We start from the raw sequence: 27,658 nt of genomic DNA, 5'->3' as shown, positions 1-27,658 counted from the left end.
TTTCTGGGCGTGTCCTTGTTTACTAGCTTATATGCGCAACCTGCCGAAACGCTGGGGTGTCGGCCCCCTACAAAAGCGTCGCGACGGCGCGCGCCTGCACACAGAGCTGTGCGTACGCTCGCCCGAGTGGGTTGTGTGTGTTGTGTCTTGTGGCGTGCCATGCATTGGATACCCGTTTGGAATTAAGCGTCCTCCACTGGGATTTTCTTTTCCGAACGGATTACGGAGTCTCTACTAGGTAAGTGTGAAAGTGCCCGGGGACGCGGTTGTCGCATGTTTAAACTTTCCTCGCGCGCTGTCGCGCGAGCCGGATAAAAAAGAAAAGAGCGCCGGCGGGGAATGAATGACATTTAAATGGTTGGCGCCGGCATGGCGGCGTCGGCCGCTGACGCTGGCATGTAACTCGCGCCTCAGGTATGCGGCGTTTCGCCGGTTCGGCATACTTGGTGGCGTTTCGCGTGTATAAAGTTCCACGTATGATCTGCGAGGTGGCGTTTCAAGTTGTCACGTCGGCAGGACCGTGTTGGCACTTGTCGTAGGTTTCGACGTTTTCGGAAGTATGCCGGCGTTGCTAGGTGGGATTTCAAGAAAGTGGGCGGACGCCGGCGTCAGCGTCGCAGGCTGGACATTCGCGCCGTATGTTGGCGCCCTGGGTTAGTTTCGCTTGTCGCTTCTGCTTTTTTTTTTGTTGTTGTCTGAAGTTTAGTTTAGATATAGGTCAGTTAGCGCGGTCGTGTCCGACGCGTTCTATTTTCTTTTATATTTTTTTTCGCGTTTACTGTTATCTATGAATACATTTTGTGAGTGTTCGATTGAGACTTGAGGTTCTCAGATTAGCTCTTTGTTTAGCCGCACCTGCTCGCCAAGTTTCGAATCTTGACCGTGTTTTTTTTTTCCTCAGTTGTAATCGTTTCATATAGTTGAGCCAACTGCTGAATCCGTGCGTTTTAATTAGTTGTTGCGCTAGTTCAACTCCACGAATTTACCGGTATATCTGCACTTAAGCGTAGTCTTCGTGTTTATCCGTTTCCGAGATTACGTTTTAACCGTAATCTCAGATTATCGAAACTGATTTGTCTTGTCGCGAAACTACGCGCCGATACTTTGGTTCAAGGCTGTGCTGATGCGCGCGCATATTTGAATCCATATATTTATTGCGTACCACATACCGTTGTGGTCGTAATGCTCGCGGTACTGAATCCCAGCCGCATCTCGTCAAGAGGCTGAAATGCTAGGGGTGAGTGCTCCTAGATTTAATTCCGCTTTACAGCTCCAGACTGTCGAAATTTACGGAGCCCTCCGCTATGGCTCTTTTCGGGATCGTACCGTGGTATTTGGACTCAGTCGTTACGATATTAATCATTAGTAAGTTGCGGGAGTACCTTACAGTATTACCGCATTGCTCCCTATTTCTTGCCCGTTGTGCTTTTGCCGCTAATGATGTCGCGCTGCAAATACCCCCCCCCCCCCCCTCATTTTTAGCGAAATATTCAAGTGGTGGTGTGACGCCCCATAGATGCCTCTTAACGAAGAACCCGTCGTTCAGATGCCTCGAAACTGAACGAGCGAGAATGGTTTTGCGTTGGTTTCCGGTTCGATCCTTGCTCGCGGCGTTAAGTCAACTTTACATCCGCGTCAGAATTACTACAACACTAGAAGTTAACGTTCCCTAAATACGCCCGCCACGGTGGCCTAGTAGTCGTGGTGCTCTGCTGCCGACTCGAAGGTCACGTGATCTAATTCCGGCGGGATTTTCGATGGTGGCGAAAAAATGCCCGAGGCTGGTGTGCCCAGATTTAGGTGCACGCATAAAAGACCATTGCTGGTCTGGATTTCCGTGGTTTTGGGACGTGACACCGCACGCACCCCTACAATTAATATCTGTGTGCTGCCTGTTAGCCATTGTGGGCGAGGTATCTTACGCGTCGGGCCCGCCTGTCTGTTGGCTTCCCGTTCGCAGGCCAGTTGCAGCCGTCGGTGGCAACGTCGGCGAACCTGCTGTCGTTCGGATGTTCTTGGAACGCTGGCAGTGACGCTAAGAACCGCTCGTCGGCCACGATGATTCTCTCGTCGGCGCTGGACACGTTGAGGCATTTTACGGCTGGCAGCAGCACTGGTCACATGATGTACGACGATGCGGTGCCCTTCCACGCAGTGACCTGCGGGACGTATGCACCCGTGCGCCGCAGTACAGCCCCGGACGAAGCCGAAGAGATTGCCGCCAAGTACCTCAACGGCTACCAGAAGTCCAGCAGTGCTGCCCCTCCTGGCGCCGGCAAGCTAGAAGACTACCAGTCTTCTCGTAAGGACCTCTGCTGTGAGCTGCTGCCCACGCCTCCCAGGTCTCCCGACCGGTCCGACTCGTCCTCTTCTGGCAGCGACGGCGAAGGCTCCACGACGACTTCTGTCCGAGGTAGTGGCCTGGTAAGCCTTGTTCACGACGCCAGCAGCGTCGACTTCAGTGACGGTGCATTCAGCGAGGCCTGGTCCCATTTCGAGATGGACGAGTTGGAGGCGGCGGACTTCTCCTCCGAGGTATTACCGTCTCCGGAGGAGCAGGAGGTCATCTGTAACATTCTCTTCGAACACGACGACTTCATCGAGAGGCTCCTGAACGACGACGCGGCTCTCAACTCTGTCCTCGTAGGCGGCACGTCTACCTCTTCGGAAGACACCATCGAAGACGACGTAGAGGACTTGGTCGCCGAGAGTCCGGTGGTGTCCTCATCTCCTCTTCCAGTGGCTGGCTGGTACCCCGGCTATCCCGGAGCCCAGTTGGAGGACGAACCCGTACACCAGCTGCTCCACGACTGCATGTGGTCTGGACAGTGCACCGACGACTGCAAGCAGAAGGCGGCCCGCGAAAAGATGTCCGTGTCCTCTCTGCTCTCTTGTTCGCCGTTCGAAGAGCTGGTCATGTCTCCGGCGTCTGCCATGACCCCTCGGTCCCCCGACGACGTCCTGGACATGCGGATTCCTCTGATGTCGCCCGCGGCCAAAGCGACAGAGACTGCACCCGCTACCGTCACTCCCGCTGCCGCCACCTCCACGTCGAAGACCACTTCTACGGTGGCTTCTTCCGGTTGTGGTGCCTCCGCGGTCTGCGACGACGCCCTGGTTGCCGGTCAGTGCGTGGATCCCAGTTCGGTGCTGAGCTACACGCCCCTGAGTGACCACTCGTACCACCAGGCCACCTCTTCGGCGCCCCCGACGCCGCCCGACTCCCCGAAGGCCGTCTCGCAGCAGTCTTCTTCCACGTCGTCGGCGACCTCTAGAGGCGCGAGCAATGGGTCTGCCAGCGTGGGACAGCTCACACTGTACCGTTCACACAACGGCAGCTGGCAACGCGGTGGTGGCATGGTCATGTCGGATACACCGTCTGAATCCGGTAAGCGTTTTCACCTCGTGTATTTTTTTTCCTTCTACGTTTGTTTAATTCTACTTCTAGCGTAAAACCTAGGTTAACTGGAACTTTACACGTGTAAATCTTTTGAAGGGCGCAACGGCTCAAATATGGAGCTCGTCTGTGAAACGATAAGTTTTAAAATCTGGTGTGCCACTGACAGTTAGACGCTGAACTTCTATATTAAAATTTGACCTTTTTTTCTTCCTAATTCATGATAAAATAACACTGAAATTCAACTACAGTATTATTCTCAGATTGAGGTATCGACGTGACACATTTCGACTCGTACTGCTGTTATCGTACCGTAATTATTTTTTCAACTGATCCGAAATCTACGTCTGAGACGCTGTCGATTGACCTTGCTTATTTTAATTTATTCAAACTTGATTCATTGTCAATCAGTGAGAAAGCTGACCGGAAAACTCAACTTTGATGTTTGCGTTCTCTCTGAAATCTCGTACGCTTAAAAGCCACAAATCTAGAATTTGATGTACCTTTAAAATTACCCTGTACGTTATTTATAGGTTGACCTACACAGTATGCCTTAACCTGCGCAAGTCGAACCCGGATACAATATGAACGTTGAAGAAGTCAATTCAAAGCAAAATTTGTGCAGTTCGCGTTCCCAGCTAGGCCCTTCCGTGCAATTTTTTTACACCGTTAATCTAAGTATTTCTTGTTAGAGCCGTCTGCGCAATTACATAGGGATCAGGCCAATGGTTTCATCTTACGCGTTCCGCATGCTTTCGGGTATGATCGTGGCGCCAACTGTGGCGTGTTCCCTCTTGGCCTCGCTAAGTGCGTAGGTGCGATAACAGCGCCGTTATCATTCGCTCGTTTCGCAGCAAGAGATTCTTTCGCATCGCGTTACCTCGTACTTTGCGCCGCTCTAATCGGTAATAGTAAGAAAAAAAATCGCACCTATACGTCGATTTATGCGGCGGCGTCTCGCATTCTGCAGAAAGTGCACTTGTGTTGCTGTGTTTGCCGTGCTTGTGTTGCTGTGTTTGCCGGACAGTGATTTATGTGTTAAGAGTGTGCTCTAAAGTATTTGTTGCTGTTCCTGTGTCATCCCTCCTAGACCTTTCGTGAACGTATTATTGGCGAAAGGGTGATCTATAGCGTGCTTTAAATCTTCAAGCGTCCATTTTTCGGAATGACTATTGTTCGTAGTTACGTTTACCAGGTGTTCTGCACGCTTTGACTCGCGGCATCTTTTGTTTGTGAGCGCAGTTACGTGGCGTCTAACAACTATGCACAATGTGGCGGCGGGGCGCTCATTGACTTGATTCTCAACCAATCTGAAGTACGGTCTCCATCATACTTCAAGCGAAGCACGCCCACCTAAGCGTCTCGTGTGCTAGCCAGCCAGTTGCGTTCTTTCGCCACCTGGAGCTTCGTGTGAATGAAGCCAGATTTTTTTCTCCTACGCTGAACTGGCCAGGGCGTCTTCTGTGTTTGCGTTATGGTTATTGACGTGGTCTCTTGACACACATCCTTGCGAAGTGTCTTAGATAATACTTAACGTTTCCTCGCGTCCGGGTTTCTCGCACATCCTGGCTGATAAAAACTGCGTTTTCTTGTCTTGCGATTTCCTTCGCGGCGTGTGGTCTGCTCTTCGCGCGCTTTTTCTTTCCGGCTGCCTCGCTAGCGAGCTACGCAGTTGGCGCCAACTGCTCCTTTCGCGCGCTTTTTCTTGTTCTTTTTTTCCGCGCGCTATCGGAGGTTGCCATGGCATGCTTCAGCGACTAACGTGTCGACAGTGTTACGGTTGCGTTATGGAATAGAAGGATGTTTCATAAAAAAACTTGGCGTCAGGGCACTTCATCCTAAAAGCAATCTGCCGTCCGGCAAATTTGTTTTGCATATAGCATATATTAAGGCGAGCTGACTCGGTCTTCTGGCGACTGGAGTATATAGCGTCGGTTTTCCGGTAACTTCGCGACGTGATGTCGTCACTGCGCTTAGACTGCTTGTGTGGGCTTGATTACGTCTTTGACAGTCCTAACGTAGTGACTACCTCATCCGTCGGTATTGCGCTTACTTAAAGCCATTGCTACGCAACAGCGAAAACTGCGTAGTCGCTCGCTTTCCGCGACAAAATGGATGACTGTTCAATCGATTCCACCTCCGTTAGGCAAGCAGTTTCCTTTTTTTTATATACCGGCCATAGCGTTGTAGCGCAGAAATGCCCCGTTTTTTCGTTTTTACCTGCGCTACCGCTTGCTGTGCCCGATTACTTTTTGTCTCGACAGTTAATTCTTCAATATTGCCTAACTTCAAAATATTAATCTTCACTTTCCTTGGCTGGCTACGGGCATCATTCATTTCTATATTTTACACGAGCACAGTTTTTATTTTTTTTCCTTTCACAACTGGGTAGACGTTTGTAGCCCTCAAGCTTGCCCTTGGTTCTTAGAGTTCTATATTGACAAATTTCCTCTCGTATGACCTCACGTATGGTGTAACGTTACTAAACCGTCTGCGTAGGTGGCCTCCCCCCTCTCTCCCTTGTGCACCTGTCGTTGAACCCCGTTAGCTGAAGGTGTTGCGATCCTTCCGCTAAGGATAACGTTGCGTGACCTTGACCCCTTCGTTATGGATACCGTCGTGACCTCGCGCTCCTCCCGCTAAGGGTAATGAAGTGGCAGTGCAACCTGCCCCCTGATGACAATGTTGCCGTTGTACGCAAAGAGTGACGCCAGTTCTAGCACAGCACTTTGGCAAGGATAGTAACGTTATCTTGCGCAGCCAGAAGAATCTTGTGCCCCTATCCCCCATAGTTTCCTAAATATTCACTAGAAGGAACTGCGGCGCTATTGTCTATGGGAGCGGCAACGCATGGCGCTTCAGCGAGCATAGGGATTTGCCTAGTCTTCGTACTTTAAGTTCGTTCTGGCGTCGTGTGGCTTGAACCTGCTTTGTCACGAAACAACCGGCAAATATTCGGCAGTTACTATTCATCGCCTCAATCTTTTTTTTTTTTTTAGGTTTATCACTTCAAATGGGGTCACGAAGTGAAAAACGGTTTGTTCTTTCCTTTGAAACGAAACTAAAACGGAGCAATAACCGAAGCCACCAGTGCGTTCGCCACCAGCAAGCACGAAGACTGGCTTAATTCGTGTCGTACCCATGATTCCCATGGTCGCTGAACGGTCGTTGCGCCACAGTCCCCGCTAGTTAATTTTAGGAAACTGTGCTATCTCCCTCCCCCCGTTACACTTCGCACGCTTTCTCGTAGACTTTGCCGCCGCCTTCCAAGGGGCCGTTCTCTGCACGGCGCTACACCGCCGCTTCAACAAACGCGTACACGTTTGTGTGTGTTGGTCGGTCGGCTAGCCGTGCTTCTCGGCCTGCGAGAACGTGCCATTGAACCTACCGGCGTCTCTCCCACCCTCCCAAAGGCCGCCATCGTCTGGTCTGGTCGTACACGATGGCGAAGGAGAGGACGACCGACGCGAGCCCCGCGTGGTGGTCGTGCAGCAGACGACTTTCAAGTCGTCCACCACGCCTGCCTTCCCTTCCCACCAGACGCCGTCTGGTGTGCTGGAGTGGTAGGAGAAGCGTGTCGGCGTTTCTGGATTCCTTTCTTTCTGCTTGGTGTGTGTTATGCGTGTTTAGTCCCATTTCTTTCGTTGTCAATCTTGCTGCGTTTCGCCTCCTTTGTTCTTTGAGAGAGGACAGACGGAGCAAGAGAAGGGGGGTGCAAAGCCCACGCCGCTGGTTAAAGACCCGAGCGGGCGCTGGCTAGGCCAGCCCGGCGCGACGCTTTTTGCGCACCAAGGTCGCCGCCGACCGAAGCGCCGGCAGGGCGAGAGGGCGTTGCGCTTTCGTTTGGATGCGTTTGCTTCGCGTCTCTCTGCCTCTCCTCCGCACCGCCTCTCTCACCTTCCTAACGTGGCGTCGCGTCGCTGACGTTGCGAGGCTGTGCTGGCGGAAAGAGTTGTGAGCGCAGCGCGCCGGCTTTTCTTTCCTTCTCGGAAGAGGACAACTTCGGAAGGAAGCTTTGGGGGGAAAGGGTGAACGGGCGCTGCTTTCCTCTTCCTCAAAGCCCGGGGTTCCGTCCGGACACCCCGGGCTCCAGACGCCGCCAGCTCCGACCCGGGGTTCTGGCGCGATCGATTGAAGGTTGCAGTGTTTCGGGCGCTGGCAGCGCTGAGGTCCTTCACCTTCTTTTTCTCTTTTTTTTTGTGTGTGGGGGGGAGGCACCGGACTTTTCTAGGGCTGTGTGTGTGTTTGGCTGCGGCGGTAGACGACCTCCGAGGGTTTGGGTGCCGTGCCGCATTGCCGTGTTTGGTGGGGAAAGGGATACAAAAAAGTGGGGGGAGGAGTGCCTTCTGCGTATTTGTGCGTGATGATGAACTTAGCCTCTTTTAAGTTTTGTGGTTATTTTCACTCCTCTTTTGGTGTCAAAAAGTGGAGTAAAGAGAGGTCCTTGACTTCTTTCGTCAGGGTCGTTCAGAGGTTGTCATTGGTTTGACCGCTAGCTTTCTCTCCGCTGGGAGTTACGCATTCGTTCGCGCCTTTTCCAGGAATGCGTCGCGTTGTCGGCAAGCCTTTTTTTTTTTCTTCCTTTCTTTCAAGGAGTGTGACAAGCGTATCGAAGGGTGGGCGTTAGCGGATTGCTGTTTTGATTTGACGGCAGTTAATTCGGCGAAGTGCCTGAGCAATATTTTGTGTTTGACGCTTGGATGTTAGTGCTTATAACTCTGCAAGGTCATTCTTAGAATAAAGGCTTTGTGGAAGTCGTAGCACTGAAGACGAGTACGTATAAGAGCAGCTAGGGACGAGTCGGAGTGTCAATCAAGCCGTAGCAGTTAGGACATATTCGCGAAGTGCATTGACGCAATATAGTTTAGTCACGTGAACACTGCTCGCATAAAATGCAGTCTCACGATCACCACATATACGGAAAATAACACTGTGCACTTTTTCCCTGTGGTGTCGGTGACACGACTCGGATATTTAAGCTTTTGAAAGAGCAAAGAGAACCAACCACCAGTCTTCTCTATTGTTGTTGCGTTCCTCGAACAAAGCCGGGCTTTGTACTCGAGCTTGGTTTTCTTTTTTTTTAAAATTTGAGTCTTCGCCCACGAATTTATTTAATATTCGCGAGGTCAAATCCCGGCTGCGGCGGCTGCATTTCCGATGGAGGCGGAAATGTCGAGGCCCGTGTGCTCAGATTTGGGTGCACGTTAAAGAACCCCAGGTGGTCAAAATTTCCGGAGCCCTCCACTACGGCGTCTCTCATAATCATATCGTGGTTTTGGGACGTTAAACCCCACAAATCAATATTCGCGAGGTCGTTCATACGACGATCGAATAGTTATGCCTGCTCTGCTCTTACTGAAAACTGACGAAACGTGCGTGCAATGCTGTCGCCCTTTCTTTTTGCGTTGCGCGTCGTAATACTTTTCCGTGGCGAAAATGTACGTTTTAACCACTACTACGTGATTAGCGGTGGCATTCTCGGTTGTCGTTGGTCAAGGGCTGTTGAGCACTGTCCGTCCCACCCTTCCTGCGGCCTTTTACACATATATACACACAATGCCGGCGTACTCGAAATGCGAAAGTTAGTTGGCCGTTTGATTCATTCTGCTTGCATCGGACCGTGTCACCGCTTCCTGCGATTTTGAGCTTTCGCCTTCGGTGCGGTTTGTAGCCTATACCCGTGACGTGTCTAATGTGCTGTGTACATCTTCATTTCAGGGCCGGGTCGTTTTTTTTTTATTAACTGTAGACGCCGGTGTCGACGTACGACGCATATGCAAATCAGTAGCCAACGAGCTTCGCATTTCCGCGGAGTTGCCGGAATAGCATTTTGAGTGTACTTTTGCTAGTTTTTTTTTCGTTGGCTGGTATAAATGACGAGAAAAACGCCCTGCATCCGCATATTAGAGCAGAAAAATATTTCTGTTAATCCTTTTTCGTTTTATATGGCATGGTCTGCCCCTTTGCCTGTTTGTGCGCTTAGTTTTAGACGTTCTTAAAAAAAATTATCCCGCTTGTTAAAATTAGTGTGGAATCCTACTTTGTGGTATGGCTAATAATTAGTGGTTGGCGCACGTAGAACACCGCTAATTACTGCTGTTATCGTTACTCAACTTAAAAACGGCGATAATAAACGCGTACCCGAGTTTTGTTGCGTAGATAATTTGCTTAGCACTTTCTAATTTTCTTTTCTCCATAAATTGGATAATTATTTTTCACTTGGTAATGAAACAACCTACAACTAAAGAGCTAATGCTGTGCGTGTAGCCTTGCTAGGTGACTGGCCCCTCACGACAGCAATGGATGACGCATAGCGTGCGCACCAACAAAATAAATGTACAAAATGATGAGGCACACATGATCGATTTGTTCACTCCAACAGCGGAGGTGACCCACTTGGCTCTAATAGTTTGGCGCAATAGTTTGCAAACGTCACGCTCTCCGTCTCTGATGAAACAAAATAAACGGACATCTTCCGCCTCTTCAAAAGTGCTTCCTGGCGCCCTCTCACGTTTGTTTGTGTGTGCACGTGGGCGTCTTGAAACGTCGCCTGACGAGGTGACGTCATTCTGGGCGTCAGCGTTGTTTCGTTGTACGCGCGTAACCCCGTCGACCTCCCGTCTCGAGTTGTTCGCTTCCGCGTTTTTTTTTTTTCCGTTCTTTGTCTTACCACGGCCAAGCCATAAGGGCGTGTTCTATTTTTTTTTTTTTTTCATTCATTGCGCATTTCCCGGACCTACCTACCTACCCACTCAGAAAAGGGCGCCGACCAACGTGGCGCGTATGGCTGACGACGAACTACGTCGCCGATGAATCACTGACGCGGAAATCTTGTGTAGCCGGTTTGTTATGGCGCTGCCTGCTGGCTTCGCAGGGGGGGAGGTGGATGTGTCAGCTGCTAGTCATTCGGGTACCGCTCTCTTCCGTTAACAGCCCCTCCCCCCCCCCCCCCTTATTGTAGGTCATACTAGTTTCAAAACTACCCACGCTGTGGGGCTACGGCTGTTGCTGCGACGGCAGACATGTAGTAAAGAGTAGACGGGGCTATAGCTTTCGCCAATCACTCGCTCGTTCTTTTTTGTACATACGCCGCATGAATGGGCTATCCTAGGCTTTCTTTGTGTTGTTACTTGTTCTTGGGCTAGTTTTGTTGTGACGCAGATTGAAACAGCGCAACATGCACGTGAACGAGATGTCATCAGCGCTGACCGTTTAAGCAGCGCGCGTACAGGACATGTGCGTATTTCGAGCACTGTATGAAATATAAAACACGTCTGCAGGAAGGGATTTTCGAGGCCTTGTTTCTTGCTCGAATGAAAGGCAGCGCCCAATGAAGCCTGCTGTGATTCTCCTTAAGGCTCTCCTACAATATGCACAATATGTGATATAGAAGTTTTTCTTTCGGGAGGGAGGGGTGCGGGTTCTTGCTGCTTGTATTAATGCTACTACTGTTAGCACTATTAGAGCTACTACTACTACTGTGTCCGAGTTTACTGTTCACTTTAAACATGTCTTCCGCCTTGCGGGGTTGTCGCTTTCGTCGATTTAGTGTATCTCGTTCCCGGAGTTCTGTCTGGGTCGCGTCTGGGGGTTGCCTCGTTATCTCATCTGCGAAACACCAAAGCAGAAACAAAACAAAGCTCGAGAAAGTGATGTCGTGACCTTCTTTCTCGAGTTCGCGCCACCCCGATTTCGGTTTTGTAGCTGCCGTTTATCGTCCGTTGAAAGCGTTTTTGTGGTTCCGGGTGATAAGATGGACAATCACGCTGGTGACGCTGTTGATTTTTTTTTTAAAAACAAGGATGTGACGGATGTCTAGGACACTCCTGATTTCTTTTTTTTTTTCCCTCGCTGGGAAGAGTCTAAGCGCTGCTTATCGTTGGTGACAAACCCTAGGATGACATTTCTTCTCGTTTGACCCGTGTTTAATCATCGGGAGCGGCACTGTTTTGGTGTGCTCGATGAGGAGCACCCCGTTTTCCCGTATTGCTGAGCAGTCAGTTATTTCTCTGTAGGCGACAAGGGGTGCCGACTCGCGTCAGTCAACGCTCTTAAGAAAAATTTGAAAAACAAAGCTCGCTTGAACAAAGTCGCGACTAGACGCCGCGGCGTCTCGTTCCATGTCGTTGCGCCTGGAATCAGTAGCGTTTTTTGTTTTTTTTTTATGTGGTTGACAGATGATTTCATTTGTGTGTGTCTTTCTATTTGCCTTTTCTGACGCCAAGAAGTGTTCAGTGGCAGACGAAGCACTGATAGTCCTCAACAGCCTGGCAGCGTTCCGCGGAGTTTATTAACTAGCGCACGCAGTGGGTTAATGCATTTTTCGCCGTCTCTCCGAGCAATCACGCTTATTGTTATTTTAAAGGGCAGCGCTTGACCGTAGGCAGGTTGCAATAGTTCACTGGAACTCCTTCGACCCCACTCCCTTCGGAACATTTTTTGCATTGTTTGAGCGCTATCTCGGTCATGTGCGCATGACCCCCCTCGCTGAAACACCTGTGCGAAGGAATTTCAATCGCTCCTCCATTGACGCAGACTACTGCGAGACGAATGGATTGGATGGATCAGGCGCGTGTTTTCGTCTGCTACTCGTAGCAGACGGACCACGTTCTACGCCTGACCGGTCTGGTTTGCTTTTCTTACCGCCGTTCTACGCTGACTTCCGTAGAACGGGGGCCGCCTTGGGGAGGGGGGGGGGAATGGGAGTTGCTTCTGTGGAATGCGGTTCACCTGTCTCTCGCAACTCGTCCGCGCTTCTGAACACCCTTCTCTCTCTCTCTCCCGAGGTATCGCTCGCTTTTTAGTCATCTAAGCCTGTTTCCACTCCTTCGAAGCTTGCCGCCTGCTTCCCCCGTCGTCTTCCTTTCACTGTGAGCGTTTATCTAGCTGATCGGCGCTGTTTGATTCATTCTAGGAAGTGCGCCAGCGGTTGGGAAAGAGGGGGGGGTGCGGGTTCGTAGTTTCTTCACTTGCCTCCGCAGACGTCCAACAACCACCACCCATCGTTCAAATACTCCACTCCCCCCGAGAAAGCGCAGCTGATGGCTTCTCGGTTCACTGCTTGTTAGTCCGGTGCGTTTACCCCTTTTGCTCGCCTTCTAATCCCTCCCGTCTCATTCGTTGTCGCCTTTCGCGGTATCTCTAATTACGTGCAGTAGAGTTGAGCCCCAGGAGCTATTCAGTTCATTTCTATAACGAGAACCCGTCTAATGCACGCTTCTATTTTCTTTTTTTCCGCGAAGCATTTCCGTGCAGTTCGCGTAGCTCTTTTTTTCTTCTCTCTCTCTCACTGTCGGTAGTCTTTACTGCACTGCGCGGATTTAGTTTTGTGGCTTGGGAATTCCTTTTCGAAGCCTCCCTCTATCCAGAGGGGCCTTTCTTTCACCTTGTTCGGCGGCCGTTGCTCGAAGGCAGGTGAGGTTGGGTTCAGGGGATGTCTGGGTAGTGGAGCTATGGGGAAAGAATGGCTGGACGACCGTACTCGTGAATAGGCTTCTAGAGATTTGGGGAGTGCATGGGGGTGAGGCGGTTGCCCCTTCCCCCCCGGCTCGCACTGGTGCTACGAGCTGTCACCAAACGCTCGTTCACGGAACCGTCTGCTACGAGCCACCACCTTGCATCCCATGAAGTGGCCCCCGTGCCTTAAAAAAAAAAAAAACGGGGGAGGGGGTTGTTCATAATGGAACCACCTTGCTTGGTAGGGAATCCTGCCCCGCTCACCCGCCTGTCGTTTGGCTTCCCCAACCGTCGTCGCTCCGAGGTCATTTCGCTTGCGAGAGCCACGAAAATGGAGTCTGCCGCGAGTGTGCCTACATTGAATGCCAAGTTTTTGCGTCACCTGTTCGCATCACGCCTTCGCCTTACGTCTTCGAGTCTCGGTATGTAACTTTTAATTAACCACGCACGTTATCTTGCCTTGCTGTGGGATTTACTCCGCTCCTGTGCGTTTGCCCCGCTCCCCTTCTGCTGACGCTGATTGTGTTAACACGGACTTCTGGAGACTTTTGTTCAGTTTTGTGATTTACTACAGCTACCGAGTTTCTCATCAAGAGGTGCTACAGCTTAACTGTAGAAAGCAATTTTGTAGTTAGTTTTTAATCATGGAATTTAGTTGAGGTTGCTCGCGGCCAGTGTGTTATAGTTTTTTTTTCCCCCTTTCAAATATTGACTGCCGCCTCATAGAAAATCGAGTCTACCTTCCTGCGGAATCGGAAGTGCCGACATTAGTGATTATGAATGACTTCTCGCATATTTTTTTTTCTTTCTCGCGCAGCACTACCGTTGCTTGAATTTTGAATTCTGTTCTCACTTTTCGTCGTACCCGGTTACAAGAATGTGGGTGGTAGGGTTCTAGGAATCTTTTTTCGTTTTCTTAGAACATACCTGTTGGGTTCCTGAACACCCACGCGCAACTTCGCCGCGTACGCCCCATGCTCCCCAGTTGTGTGTGACACGGCGGAACCAAATCTATAACGCGATTTTTTTTTCGTTGTCTTTATACTTTGTCCCGCCGCGGCCCGAAAAAAGCGCTCCTTTGACGAATACGGGGCTCTATTTTTGGCTCGTCGGCGTGGAGTAGTGTGGGTGTTCCGCGGCACATCGCCCACGCGCTCTTATATTGAACGGATTATCCTCTGGATTCGTAGTGGGCTATTTTCGGGGCTCGAGTGATTACTCGAGCCCAAAATGCTTGGGCACGTACTTTCGAGAAGGCCTAAGTGGCGCATGTTTTCTTTCTGTGTTCATGTTTGTTTACCTACCCTGACGAACCGTATATATTTATGCACACTCCAGCCCAATCCGTCTTTCGTAGGAGGGAGTTATACATTGCACGTGCATCAAAATATTTTTTTTCTACGCGAACTCATTGCAACATTTAGGAATCGTGAACATTACAATATGAGACTGCTTGTGTTATACACCGCAAGAATTGGGTCAGTTTATTCAAAAATGCCTCTGCTGGCAATGACCTAATTCACCTGGTAGTAAATTCCATTGCTCAACTGTGTAAGAAGCGAAGCGCTAGAAAAAAAAAATAACTATCTGCTGTCTCGTTCCCGGCCTGTTAACGCTGGTAATCGCACCCTACTATTCACGAACTTGAATTTTAGGAATTTCGGTGTTTTTTTTTTTTCGTGTTAAGCAATTTCAGTTGAACCGCCATTTTTGTCGCGTTCGTTGTCCGATTTCAACGCTTTGTGTCTTAATCGGTTTGTCGGCGCGCCATTGCGTCATCGTCGGGGCTCCCCCGTGTATACAAGCCGGCAGCGCCGTGTTATTGTTTTTACCAGACCCGGACGTTCGAATTTCAGTCTAGGGATAGGAGCTACCCCGTCTGCCGCATAATGTCGCCCTCCGCTTAGTGCGGGCTTTTTTTTTTTTTTCTGTTCGCAATGCGCCGGTCGCCGCATTGTTCGGGTTCGTTCGCGCGAGTCGGTTTGCCTTGTGCGGAGCCGTCGTTTATTTTTTTTTTTTGTCGGCTTCGCGGCTCGCGTTCTTCTGTTAATTTTGTCTGTTTAGCTACTAATCCTTTGCTCCGAACTCAGTTGAATGGTTCGCGAGCTTTCTTCAAAGTTTTCGCTACCTGAAGTCGACCCTGGCGTTTCAATCCAATACTGAAAAAATAAAAAAAAACTCATTTTCTTTCTGGACGCAAAGTAAGTGTCACCCTTCGCGTGGCGAAAGTGGTCGCCCTAGAGTCGACTAGGTAAGGTACTCTCGTTAGCGCCTTTCCTTTCGAAGGCTAGCAAATAAACCTTGTTGCCCTCTCCTCCCCTATGGAGTACGTTTGCGTAAATGTGTTTGTACGCTCCCAATACTGATTTCTAGTTTAACTAGTGTATTCTCTTCAAGATACGACTTGCTCTGTCACATAGTTCAGCCCCGCCCCGATGGTCAAGTCACCGGGCTAAGGTACTCGGCTGCTGCCTCGCAGGTCGCGGGATCGAATCCCGGCTGCGGCAGCTGCATATCCGATGGAGCCGGTAATGTTGTAGGCCCGTGTGCTCAGATTTGGGTGCACGTTAAAGAACCCCAGGTGGTCGAAATTTCCGGAGCCCTCCACTACGGTGTGCCTGAGAATCATAGCGTGGTTTTGTTTAGAGAAATTTATTCTCACAGACAGTGAACATCAATTACAATCCAACAGAACATTGCGACAGAACACAACATCCACGTTAAACCCCACAAATCAATCAATCATGGTTCAGCCCCCTCCCCCGACAAAAGTTTCAGCCCTTGCTGAACGCCCAGCCATCTTGAACTGGTGGCTGCGTTATTACTTCTGTACATTGGCGATCAAAATGTAAATAATACGCATGTCTGAGGTACAGCATCAATACCTAACTATTAGGTGGTGCTTTCCTTTACTATAAAATACATAGATACGCAATTCGAAATCCGTAGTGTTTCGTAGGCTGCGCTGAAAATGTGACGTCGTGCACGTAAAATGGAAAAAAAAAGCCGTATTGAGCTATTGTCTTTCGACATTTGCAGGGAAGCACGCAGATCCGCGGCCATTTTTTTTTCCCTTCTGCATTACTCGACTAAGAAGAGGTCAGGCGCAAAGCAGCGCCCGATTTCATCCGCGCCTTACGCAAGGCACTTCCTTACTCATCACCCACGTTTCTAGTGTTAGCGTCCTCTTATGTGCGCCTCGCAACCAGGACTTAAGGTGGTTGGTTGCACCGACTCTTCTAACGTGCTACATGGAGATATAGATAGCGTCAAGGAACCAGCAGTGTTCTGGCTTCCTCGAGCGCTTGCGAATGTTTGCATCACCCACTCGTATGCTGTATTGTGATTGTGCGGTTATTTATATCTTTACAAACCGCCGCCTCGTCACGCTGTAAAAGAAAGGGGGCACGCCGCGTGTTTTCAAGGCCGCGCGCGGCGTTACCTACCTGCTGTGCGATGCGCCGACTTCCTCTACTACGGCCCGGCCTTAATTTCCTCGGGTGGAGGAGGGAGGGGGGTTGTGCCATAAACTCGCAGTGTCTATGCTGCTTGCGCGTGTTTTCAAGGCAAGACGCGTCTGGTTATTGACAAGGATTCTCAGTTAGGCTAGTTGACGTGGAAGGTCAGTGCATTGAGCGCGGACGGCACATGGTATACTGAACGAATGTTCCGTTAGAGTTCAAGGTCCCGTTAGCTCGCACTGTTGTTGTGACGACTGCGGTGTCGCTCGCGGTGAGCACGGCTCATCGTGTCTAAGTTCGGCCCCCAAATAAAGTAATAAAAAAACGTGCGCTTGGTATGTGTATCGATAGGGGCAGTTTCCCAATAACTAATGCACACTCGATTGCGCGTTTAATGGCGATCAGTTGTTTGGCATATACCGCAACCTGATCGTTTGTGTTTATACAAGGTTAGTCGTCGTTTAACGTTGCATTGTTGATGCAAGGGAAACGTTAGCAGGGAGCATTGCGCGATCCTATAGAGATATCAAAACAAAACTGACCAGGTACGCGCAGAGGTTTGCTTGCGCCTCATGTCTTGGTATGGGAAGCGTTCCTCGAACGTTCCTTGCAAGACCGCGTCGTGTATAGCGAGTTTCCCGTAGTAACTGCGCTGCGTTTGGCCATTTCCTCGTTCAAGCTGTTTATCGTGCGTCGCGCTAGGTTTCCGTCTCTGGTTTTGAACGCTTCGGTGACGGACATCTGCGCGCCGAGGAGCATTTATAGTTTGCGCTTTTGATTCCCCATTCACACACACACACAGTCGGTGCAGCTGCTGCTTCCAGGGTAGGCGCGCGCGTTACCGCCGATTACGTCACGCTGCTCGCACTTGCGTGACCGGATGTGGTTGAGCTGGTATTGTGTGTAAAGATGCGCTGTGCACCTCGCGCGGGCGTCGTTCAGCGTTCCGAGTTGCGTGGGTGCGAGGAACGCGAGTAGTAGTAGTAGTAGTAGTAGTAATTAGGGCGCCGCCACGTTCACTCGCTGCGTTTCTCTTGACGTCTTCCTTCCGTGACGTTTTTTTGCCGAAGTGAACACAATCGTTGAATGTGGTACACACCCCTGGGTTTCAACGTGGTAAGAGCGTGACCATTTCTATTTTGCTCATATGGTGACTGGTTTTAGGCTGTCTTACGACAATGTTAAAAAAGTTCAGTACGGGAAGCTGACACGATCGCGCATGTCATCGGGCTAGACTTCGTTTCACACGGAAAAGGGGGAGTGAGGGGTGTTGTCCAGAATGTCGATTACTCATGCACACATTTTTTAGTTAGGCTGTGATCGAGTACGGTATGCACGCTTGCCGAAGTCGGCTGCAGTGTTCCGCGACTTCGTCCGTCCTTTCGTTCATGCAGCACCTTATTCGCCTTTTTGGTCTTATTTTAGCAAGTCTCCATCAGGCACGTGTCGTATGCCGTGCGTTCAGTTCTTGCTGCTTGCCGGTTTCGGAACATCCGGGGTTATTCACGAGACTACCAAAGCGTGGGGCATGTGCGTTCCGGGCCTTCTTCAAAGCGTCCCGTTTCCGTGCTCCATGGCGACCCCTTCCTGGCGACGATTGGCACATCACTAACGGGTCCCGCCATCTCCGCATGGTTTCGACAACGTAGCGCAACCAGAGAAGGAGCACGTTAAGAGGGAGGGAAGTGAAAGCTAACGCGGCAGCGCAACGCGAACCACCCTTTTGAACAGCGAGCCGAGCATGGAAAGGCCCGCCGCTAAGCTTGGCTGCGTTGCCTGCACGTTGCAGCGCGGGATGGTGGCGCCATCTGGCGGTGCTTGTTGGAACTTGGCGCCAGTCCTCGCTGGTATTTTTTTGTCTTGTGTAGGTTAGTAGCTTTGCGTGTGGCCCTGATCGTTGATCCAGTCTCACCCTCGCCGTGTTTTTTTTTTTTCATTTTTTTCGGACTGACATGACCGTTCATGAAGGGTCGGGGACCCCGGGTTCACCTTTGACGGCCCTCTAGGGCGCGAACGGATGAGTCTAGTATCTATTATGCATATGCACTTCATGTGCGTCAAAACATATACATCAAATTACACACGCGCGCGCACTCACAATCGACGCGAGGGCACGCAGCAAGTGCGAGGTCTTTGTCGTTACCTTTGTGTGCCCGCCCCGTAAGGCTTTTCTTTCTTCTGCACCGCGCCGGTGCTGTTATTATTCGCTTTATCGAATTCGAAAGGTGCGTTTGGGTTTTAGTGTCCGTCTTTTTTTTTTTTTCTTGAGCGAATGTTTCGGCTGGTTGAGAGGATGTCGAAAAGCGTTAACAAGCGGTCCGTGTAAGAGGGACCGATTCCTAAAGAGATTTTAGCTTGAATAGAGGTTAGTGTTTGTGAAGGAATAGTTGAATGCGTGGGGAACGTAACGCAGTGAATGGGGCGCGTCATTTATTTATTGGAGTCGTTTTTTTTTCATTTTTTACTTTTTACTGAAATACGAACCGATGTAAGGTGCAGCCATTGCGTGCTACGCGCGCCCAGTAGGCAGGCAGGCGTCCCGATCAGATTTTCGCCGGGAGGGGTGGTGTCGGCCGCCTGAGCCTCATTTCTCGCAACCTCTCTTCTCAATTTCTGCTTAATTCGGTGCAGCATAGGTTCTCGTGGCTGGTGTGCGTGATTGCATCCCGTTCGCTTGCAGTGGATCGCAGTGAAGTGTGTGCATGCACAGACCGTCGACCGGGATTTCATTTTACTTAAAGGAGTATGCTCTATCTAGCCAGTTTGATAGATGGCGAAGTGTTTGGAGGGGGGGCGGGGTGCGTTTTTGAACTTCAATTAGCAGGAGGGGGGCATGCAAGGGAGGGGTCTGCTCCTTGACAGCTAACGAACGATTGCATGTCGGTTTATTTTTGCTCCCATTGAAACTCAATGACTGTAGATCGTTTATTTAGTCCGGAGTGGCACCGGTCCCTCTCGTTTCCGCGTCTTCCTCGCGACATAATAAAGGTTTTTAGCAAGCTACGGAAACACGTTACGGAAAGGCGGCAACACGGAACCGGCTGACGAGTGCGCATGCGCGACCATTGTATACGTGCGCACGGAAATGAACCGTGTCGTATTTCCGTAACGTGTTTCCGTACCTTTCTAAAACCTCCATTACCGCTCCCTAGAGCCCCCCTAAGGTGTTTGTAAACCATCCAGCATCTAGCCGTAAACGCGCATGCTCTAGGCCCGTGTGCTCAGATTTGGGCGCACGTTAAAGAACAACCAGGTGATCGAAATTTTTTGGGCACTCCACTACGGCGTCTCTCATAATCATGTGGTGGGTTTGGGACGCTAAACGCCACATATCAATCGGCCGTCAACGCACTGCTTCCAGATTTTAGTTCGCGCAGCGCGCTGCTTGGCGCAGATCCCACCACTGCACAGTACTAAGCAGTGTCAGGTAGTAGTATGCGAAGCCTCCCCCCGGCAACCGCCCTTGTTGGGAGGAAGCCTCGATATCCCTGCGCTGGCTCTCTTAGCCTCCCCTTCCTTCCACCCTTACTTAACCTAGCGCCCCCTCTCGGCCATAGCTGGAGGCTGAATCGCATGCCTTCACGTGCGGATAGTCTTGTTTGACCGAGCTCCTGCGCCGAAAGCTGGGCCTTTCTCCCGCGCATTCTTGTGTGTGCGTGCTTGTGTCTGTGTGTATGTAGTTGGGTTTTTTAAAGCGAGGCTGTTCTGTTCTCTTGCGCCAAGGAAGAAAGTGGTGAGGGGGGAAATGGTCCCTGCATCGGAGGAGGGGTGGAGTATTCGCCTTGGTTTCACCCCGGATAGAGAACTCCGCGCAACGAGGGTCCCTTTTATTCGCGTTTTCCGTCTCCTTTCATCGTATCTAATATATATTGCTAGAGCGAATGGTCTGCGGGGCAAGTTTCGACATGATCGCAGTCTAGCCCGCTTGTTTGTGGAGTTTTGTTGCTACCGCTTCTTTTCCCTTCTCGTTGATGCTACCTGCCGAACCCGAAACTCGCTCTCTGTTTAGATATTACGGTGCGGCTGTTTTTTTTCTGCCCCCCCCCCCTTTTTTTTTCTTGATAGCGTGAGGCGGGTCCGTCCTTTCCAATTTTTTTTGCAAGCGGTGTTCGTCTCTAAATGGTAGTGCGAGATTTCGAAACCTGTTTTTGAAGTCTAACGAACACCTCTAGTGAATACAATCGGTTCGAACGTTGGGGCGAAGCCGATACATCGCACTGTGTTATTGTTTTCTTTCGGTTGTTTGTGCTCGACAAATTTAGCTGAAGAAACGAAACTAAGTATTAGTTTGCAGCAAGAGCGATCAGTGAACGATGCGACAACGCCTGTTTGCTCGAAGATGTGAAAGCTGCCACTGACACGTTTGAGCAAATTTGTGGGCCGTTATTGCCAGAACTTGGAAGTTGAACGGGATAAGTTGATGTTATTAGTAATAATAGCTCATTGGCCAAATTGCAGACGTCTGAAGGGCGCCTCCTTTGACTACCGCTACTACTACTACTACTACTTTTGTACTTGTTTATTGATGTCTTGGGAGGCCGCTACAATTCACTTCGAATTCACATTCGACCACACGGAAGGGGCATCGCGAGAGTACGGGTTATTCACCCCGCGCCAAAAAGTGAATTCTTCAGCGCATTCTCTCAGCAGCTTTGGTTAGACCGAATTAGACAGGAAAGCCTACAGGGTTTTTCGGAATGTATGTCTATCAGTTGCCTTGGTTTTTTCGGACGATGTTGATGGAATGAGTTCATTACTAAATTGCGCACCGTCTGGAGTCGACGGTGTGTGGTTCGTTCGCTTGCTTTTTTTTTTTGCTTCGTGTAACGTAAGTCTGTTCCTGTTGTCCCTCCTTCGCGCGCTCCATTAGCGCATCATCTTATCCAGGCGCGTGAGCTGGATGCGTAAAGCTTCGTGCAAGGACATCTCGCCTCTACGAGTCGTCCATCCACTAGCCGAGGACGGCTTTTGTCTTGTTTACCTTAATCCCGCCGGATCTCTCTCGGCCAGATTGCTTCTCGATGTCTGCAGGAAGGTGTGGAGAGGAGGCATCTCTTGATCGCGCATTTTTAATCGCACTTTCGCGTTTTTGCGCCATCATTCCGCATCCTTGATTAGGCGGGCATCTTCAGCCCCTTCCCCCCCCTTCTCATCCCGTCCCTCTTTTTTTTTTTCGCCAACACACCTCGGGCAGGCTTTTCTTGACAGTGCATGCGCAACGACAAAATTACTTTCCGCAGCTATCTTCCTACAAAATGCTCTTGCTCCGCGTGCTTTTTTTCGTTTGTGTGTGGTTTGTGCGCATGCGTATTCCCCCCATTTGCGGGCGCCCTTACTTGGTGGCCGCGCACCTTTCATCTCTCTACATTTACCTTCTTTCTGTTTTCTGGTCTTTTTTTTTTTCGTTTGCTTGCTGTTTTATTCCGGTTATCACTGACGTTTACTCTTCATTCAAGCTTGCTCCTGTTCCTATCGCTCTTCGAAATCGCTGCTTTTTTTTTTGTTCTTTTGCAGTGTGCAATTGGCTCCCCCCCCCCCCCCGCCTTCGTCGTAGGAGTCGTTTTATACATGTTCGCGCCATTGGTGGGTGTGGTCGTATGACCGATTAGCGAAGCTGCCGCTTCATTTCCCGAGCCAGAGATATCTTCTACGACCCGCTTCTCCTCCCCCTTCCCCCCCCCCCCCTTGAGTTGCTCATCCGTGTATTCGTTTTTTGCCCGCGTTTCGACGCTGTTCGTTTTGTGTGTACATCCTCGTCTGGTCACTCCATTACCATGTCTGGTACCGTAGTCGCGCGTTTCGTCCGCACCCTGCTTTAGGGTTGGCCGCCGCCGATTGAGCTTGTGTTGTAGTATATTACTTATCGGAGTCGAGTTGCCCGTCCAGTTTAGTTCGGGTTTCTTGTTGCGACTTGTTTTTTTGACCGCACCCTTTCTTCGGGTTCGATAAACAAAACTAGTTCCTACCGTTGCCGGGTAGGAACTCGCCACACCCTCTCTCGCTTCGAAGTTGTTGAGATTTGACTTTGTAGGATCGTGGACCAGCTTAGTTAATCGGATCGGCTGTGGGGGTTGGGTAGGTGTGGTGTTGCTCGATTTTAAAACATCGCGTACACACAGCGCTTGAGGAAATGCTTCAAGGTATTTCCGATGTCGCTTCCCCCCACCGTTCACCGCGTACGCGCGGTATAATATGCGACGCTAATCATGAACTATACTTATCGCATCATATGTGCAAGATTGTTTCAGCGCGCGAACAAAGGAAAAAGGACAGGGTAGACAGAAAGAGCGCTGTTTCTGTCTGCCCTGTCCTTTTTCCTTTGTTCGCGCGCTGAAACAATCTTGCAAATATGACTATGCACCAACGAGCCCAAGCTTCCACTCTTGTGAGTTATCGCGTCAGTTGCTTTCGCGTTCAGCTGCCGACCAACGTATTTCAGCGTGCGACAACTCAACGCGTGTTAAGTCGCGCCCAGAATAAGTGTCGCTTACGTATGCACTAAACGTGGGAGTGTAATATTGTCGCGCATATTGCAACACAAGCTCATAAAACACGCACCACAGCGTAGACGCAACACACACACAGACAATGGTAACGTGACGAACATTAGCGTGTGCGTGGCTTCCACAAATTCGGTGAGATCGACTTTGTGCAAAATATAGGGACCGTTACGATTCCCTAGTGAGCCAGAGGGCTTCGCCCTGGATGTCGTTGGCTGCCTTTTGTTTTCGTACTTTCCGAGTACCAATCGAGGTCGCGATGGATTTTTCGTCAGTGTGTTCAACGCTCGTCAATTTCTCTGCATTCACGTCGCTGCTGTCGGCAGGCCGAACTTCACCGGTGGGTCGATGGGGGGTGGGGGAGGGGGTGTCGTTTGAAAGGCCTGACTTACTACGTGCAGCTGTCGTCAAAGCTGTTGTCAAGTGTCACTCGACATAGCGCGACCACGTTTTATTTCTTCGTTTTTTTTAACCTTTCTCCAAAGAATACTTTGCTCTTTGCCGACACATTTTCTTGCCCTACGACGAAGTTAAACGATAGTTTTTGTTCGGTATTTCGGTCGCCTTTTCTCTACGGTATACGTCAACACGAAAGCGTTAAAATATAGTGCTAACTTGTACCGCAGTAGTGACTAGTAACACGTCTCGTGTCGATGACACGATCCTCGTCACGGATCAGGCGTCAGTCGACGTCTCTAATGAGCGGTAGAGTCGGGATGCGCCTTCTCGAAGCGTGTCTGAAAGACGATAGTTGTAGCGCGAGAATGTCATAGCAACTAGCCCTAGCTGCCACACTTCTAAGTGTCTGAAAGGTTACGGTGTCGTCCCCTAATAAAGGGGCCTGATGCGCATTTCCCGGAGCAACGAGTTTTGCTATTTCCGGGCACTCGTCGAATTGAGGCGCATTGTCGTAATTTTGTCACGCAGGCCACGTGGCTTTGTAGGGCTAGTGGATATGCAAGTGAAACAAAATGGCCGTCATAATGGCGATCCGTGTTACTGAGTGCTGATTCACGACAACACGCGGTCTAGCTAGCCAATCGCTTACGCTTGCGAGCTTGAAGCTTCGCCGTCCGGCGGCAGTTTTACGACGTGCTACTACCCGATTTTTCTCTTTCAGCTGTTGTTCCGTTGTGGCATCGATCACCCTAACTAGTCAAATTAGACTTTGCTGGCATGGTCGTCGGCAGGATTTTTTTTGCGGGGGGTTGGGGGAGGGGGGGGGGGGTTGTAAACCAGTGTAGCATAGCGGCTGAGGGAAGGTGAGAGCACTGCTGAAGCTTGGGTGAAGGACAGTGCTGGTGGGGTCTTGGGGGGGGGGGGTTGTTGTAATGCTGTAATATGTTGTAATGCTGTAATATGTTGTAATGCAATAGCGATAAGTTACACACGTTGGTTCGGAAACTCGGGTACCGCACATCCGTGTTCAAAGGCCTTCAGGACTGTCAGCCAGCTTTTTACTTTGTTACGCACTATTCATTAATCTTAGTGGTCATGCATGCGTCATGGAACCGAAACAGATCCCCCCCCCCCCTCATCCTCTTTAGTCGTACTCGCGGCCCGTGTCCTTTTCCCGAACTGCAGGCTTCTTGTGTTTCTGCCACTTCGGTTCTAGCATCCTCCGCCGCGTTCATTTCCGTAGCGAGCGAGTAGCGAACCGACAAGTCGAGGAGTAGTGTGTGTGTGTGTGTGTGTGTGTGTGTGTGTGTGTGTGTGTGTGTGTGTGTGTGTTTGTGTCAGGGCCTTCCTCGTCCCTTTTGCGCTGTGCCTCGCTAACAACCTATGCGAGCGCACAATGTTCCTCCGTCCGTAAGCAGTCGCCCGGCGTCTACAGCGCACGTAGGAACGGTCATCCGTGAACAACGAAGATTTTCTCGGAAGGCTGTTAACCAGAACAAATGAAATAAGACCGCAACAGCGGAGAAACACGGACATTTACTCGTCCATCAACTAAAGCTTATGACTCAACAAAAGGCTAACAAGACCAAAAGAAAAGGCTGTTAACCAGAACCAAACAGGCCTCGATACGTGATCAGATGCACACTGCTTTGCCCAAACATCAGCATTCACTTCGTGGACATGACGCGCCTCATTGCCTGGCGTTGTTGCCCGTTGCAACTGAATTGTCGCTCAGCTTAGTTTAGCGTTGCGCAAGTCCAGTTTGCTGAATGAGCAAACCCTCGCACAGTGTGGCTGTATAAGCTGGGGTGCGGCGTGCCTACTGTTCTAGTGCATTGGATTTTGGTACTCTTGGTCTGTAGCCGCCGAACTCCTAACTCACTGGCTTTCAGTGTCCCCTTTTTGTTCGTTCCTCTGGTGTCACGGGACGCATTCTCTCGTCGGCAACTGCGCGAGCTAGTCAGTCCTTGCGTCCCTGCCAACAACGCCGCCGGTGCGGCCTGGTAGCGATTTTTAGCCTGAAGGTCGTTCAACCTCGGTTTAGGATCCTAGCCTGGTGGTCCCGTATGGTTTCTGAACCTGCTTTGCTCCGTTAACGCTCTGCGCATTTTGTCGTGCTGTCTCGGGCCACAGTAGGTTATGATATGATGTCACCGTGCTTTTTTTACCTTTGTATTGATTTTGTCATACCTGGTTCAGTAAGTATTGGTTCGTTTCCGCAGCCATCGGGGAGCAAAAGGGCGTAGTGCGGTTGCTGATTTCGCGACCTCAAGTTTCGCCTTTGGCATTCTTGGGTGCCCCCGCCTCATTGTCCGCGTCTTTTGTCTGCTGCAGATGACGACGACGACGACGATGATGATGACGATGATGAGGACGAGGAGGAGCGCCAGCAGTCTGTCGAGCAGCACGATGACGATGATGACGACGAGGATGATGATGACGATGATGATGAAGACGATGACGACGACGACGACGAAGAGATCGACGTCGTCACCGTCTCCGGAGAGCGCCACCAGCGGCACGGCAACGCTCCCGCCGTTCTCGCGCTTCCGGCCAACGGTGCCACCGCGATCCGGTGCGCCGGCGTCCGGGGCCAGCCCCGGTCGTCCACGGTGACTCCTGTTGCCTCCCGCATCACGTCCAGCGGCCGCGTCGTTACGCCCTCGCACAAGGCCCTGCACGACCAGGCGTCCCGGAGACGACGTCGCGGTGCCGGGTCCCCGAACGTCTCCGCCCACGCCACGTCTCCAGTGGGTGGCAAGCGAAAGCGTTCCCGCCAGTACCACCACCAGGCGTCCCAGCATCAACTTCACGGCTCCCTGCTGGCTCATCCTAAGCGGTCCAGGCGCGACCACAACGCCGACGGCGCTGGTTTCGGCGCGCCGTCGTGCCCGATTCGGCGCGGCCACCACCCGCTGTCCCAGCTGCCCCCCAGCGTCAGGCGCAACGAGCACAATACCATGGAGCGAAAGCGTCGGGATGACCTCCGCCTGGCCTTCCAGGACCTGAGGGTCCGGGTGCCCTGCCTGTACGACAACAAGAAGGCGGCCAAAGTGACCATCCTTCGCGAGGCTGCCTCGTACGCGCTAAAGCTCACGAGCGAGGCGTACCAGCAGGAGAAAGTTTACAAGCACGAACAGCACCGCCACCACATGCTCCGGCGAAAGCTCGCCCAGCTGCAGCAGCAGTACCAGCTCCAGCAGCAGTATCAGCAACAGCAACGGATACGCTACAGCAGGCGCTAAGCGAGCGGAACTCTGAGGTGTTGACGCAAAGCCTCGACAGTGAGTTTTGTCCCATGTGTAGTCACAGACTGCAGTGTTTCACTGTCCCATGCTTCACCTGGGTCCCATGCTCGCCTGTCTTGAGGCTCACAGTCGGACCTCTGTCCTTGCCAACCTGGAGCTTTGCCCGCATCGGTGCCTATTCAGTGGTAATGGACCGGAGTTCGCATGCCTCATTGCCCCGCAGTGTGCAAGCATCTGAACTCTTACCAGAACTAAATGCCGGCCCCTCTGCAAAATTTGATGCTGAAGACTTTCACGGTGCGTGCTGGAGGGGCTAGTTATTGAATGCTCTTCTGTGCGGTGGCCATATCTGTGCTAGCCCTCCCTGTTATAAACCTGCGTTGTAACTGTGAAAATGACTTCCTAGCTGGCTGGCTGGCTGTGCAGAGTTTTGTAGCACGGGTAACTTTCTTTCTTGCATCAACATAGGAATGTTGCATTCAAGTAGGGGTGTTAAAACCAGCTCGCGGCTTTTTAAGTTATCTTTTTTTAAGCGGGCGCAGGAGTGAGCTCTTCGCACCCTACTTGCATTTTTTTATCTCTTTAACCAGGTATTGGCTGTGTGTTGACTGTGATTTAAAGTACAGCTTTTTTTTTTAGAGTTGGAGAGATGATGGAAAGCAGTTGGCAGAACAGGATTGGTTTTGTAGAATTCGGAAATTTCTTTTTGAGGAACTGTTTTGGCATATGTGTATTGTTTGTAGAGGAAAGGAGATGCAGCCAATACTTTGGATTTCAGGGAACCTGAACAAGGGAAAAAAAAAAGGTGCAGGTTTGGTGCGTCACTGTTGAAAACAGCTAGTCCTCATGTGGTACGTGTTCTGTGGTGTTCGTGTCTTGTATATGTTGTCTGTTGGTTTTTAAGTTTAGCTTTGCTCTACTCTGGCGCACAGCTGCCTAAATTGATTGGCAGGGTGAAGTAGGTCCATATGGCTGCTGCTACAGTTACATAATTTTAGATATAGATGTCCATCTATATATATGGCATATGTAATCACCTATCACTCTTTGTGGGGGCCTTCTTACTGGTAATTGTATTGGTACTAGCTTTTGTATTTTTTAATTTTAAGGAAGTTGTGCCTGTTAGTGTGCTTGTACAATGCGCTTTCAGTCATTTCACCATGTGAAGGCTGATTTCAGCATTTTTTTTTTCATCCC

General features: G+C 50.7%; 1 protein-coding gene across 1 annotated transcript; it reads left to right on the top strand.

Moving 5' to 3' along the window:
- The first annotated feature begins 99 nt into the window (after positions 1 to 99).
- LOC119163638 (uncharacterized) lies at positions 100 to 26,906 on the top strand. Its single transcript, XM_037415677.2, has 3 exons — positions 100 to 238; positions 1,961 to 3,388; positions 25,548 to 26,906. Exons 2-3 carry the CDS (start codon positions 2,059 to 2,061, stop codon positions 26,456 to 26,458), a joined length of 2,241 nt encoding a protein of 746 aa, XP_037271574.2. The 5' UTR covers positions 100 to 238; positions 1,961 to 2,058; the 3' UTR covers positions 26,459 to 26,906.
- The last annotated feature ends 752 nt before the right edge of the window (positions 26,907 to 27,658 follow it).

Source organism: Rhipicephalus microplus, chromosome 9 (genome assembly GCF_043290135.1).
Source record: "Rhipicephalus microplus isolate Deutch F79 chromosome 9, USDA_Rmic, whole genome shotgun sequence".
NCBI lineage: Eukaryota > Metazoa > Arthropoda > Arachnida > Ixodida > Ixodidae > Rhipicephalus > Rhipicephalus microplus.
Note: the sequence above shows the minus strand (reverse complement) of the source record. Positions and strands in the feature narration are given on the sequence as shown.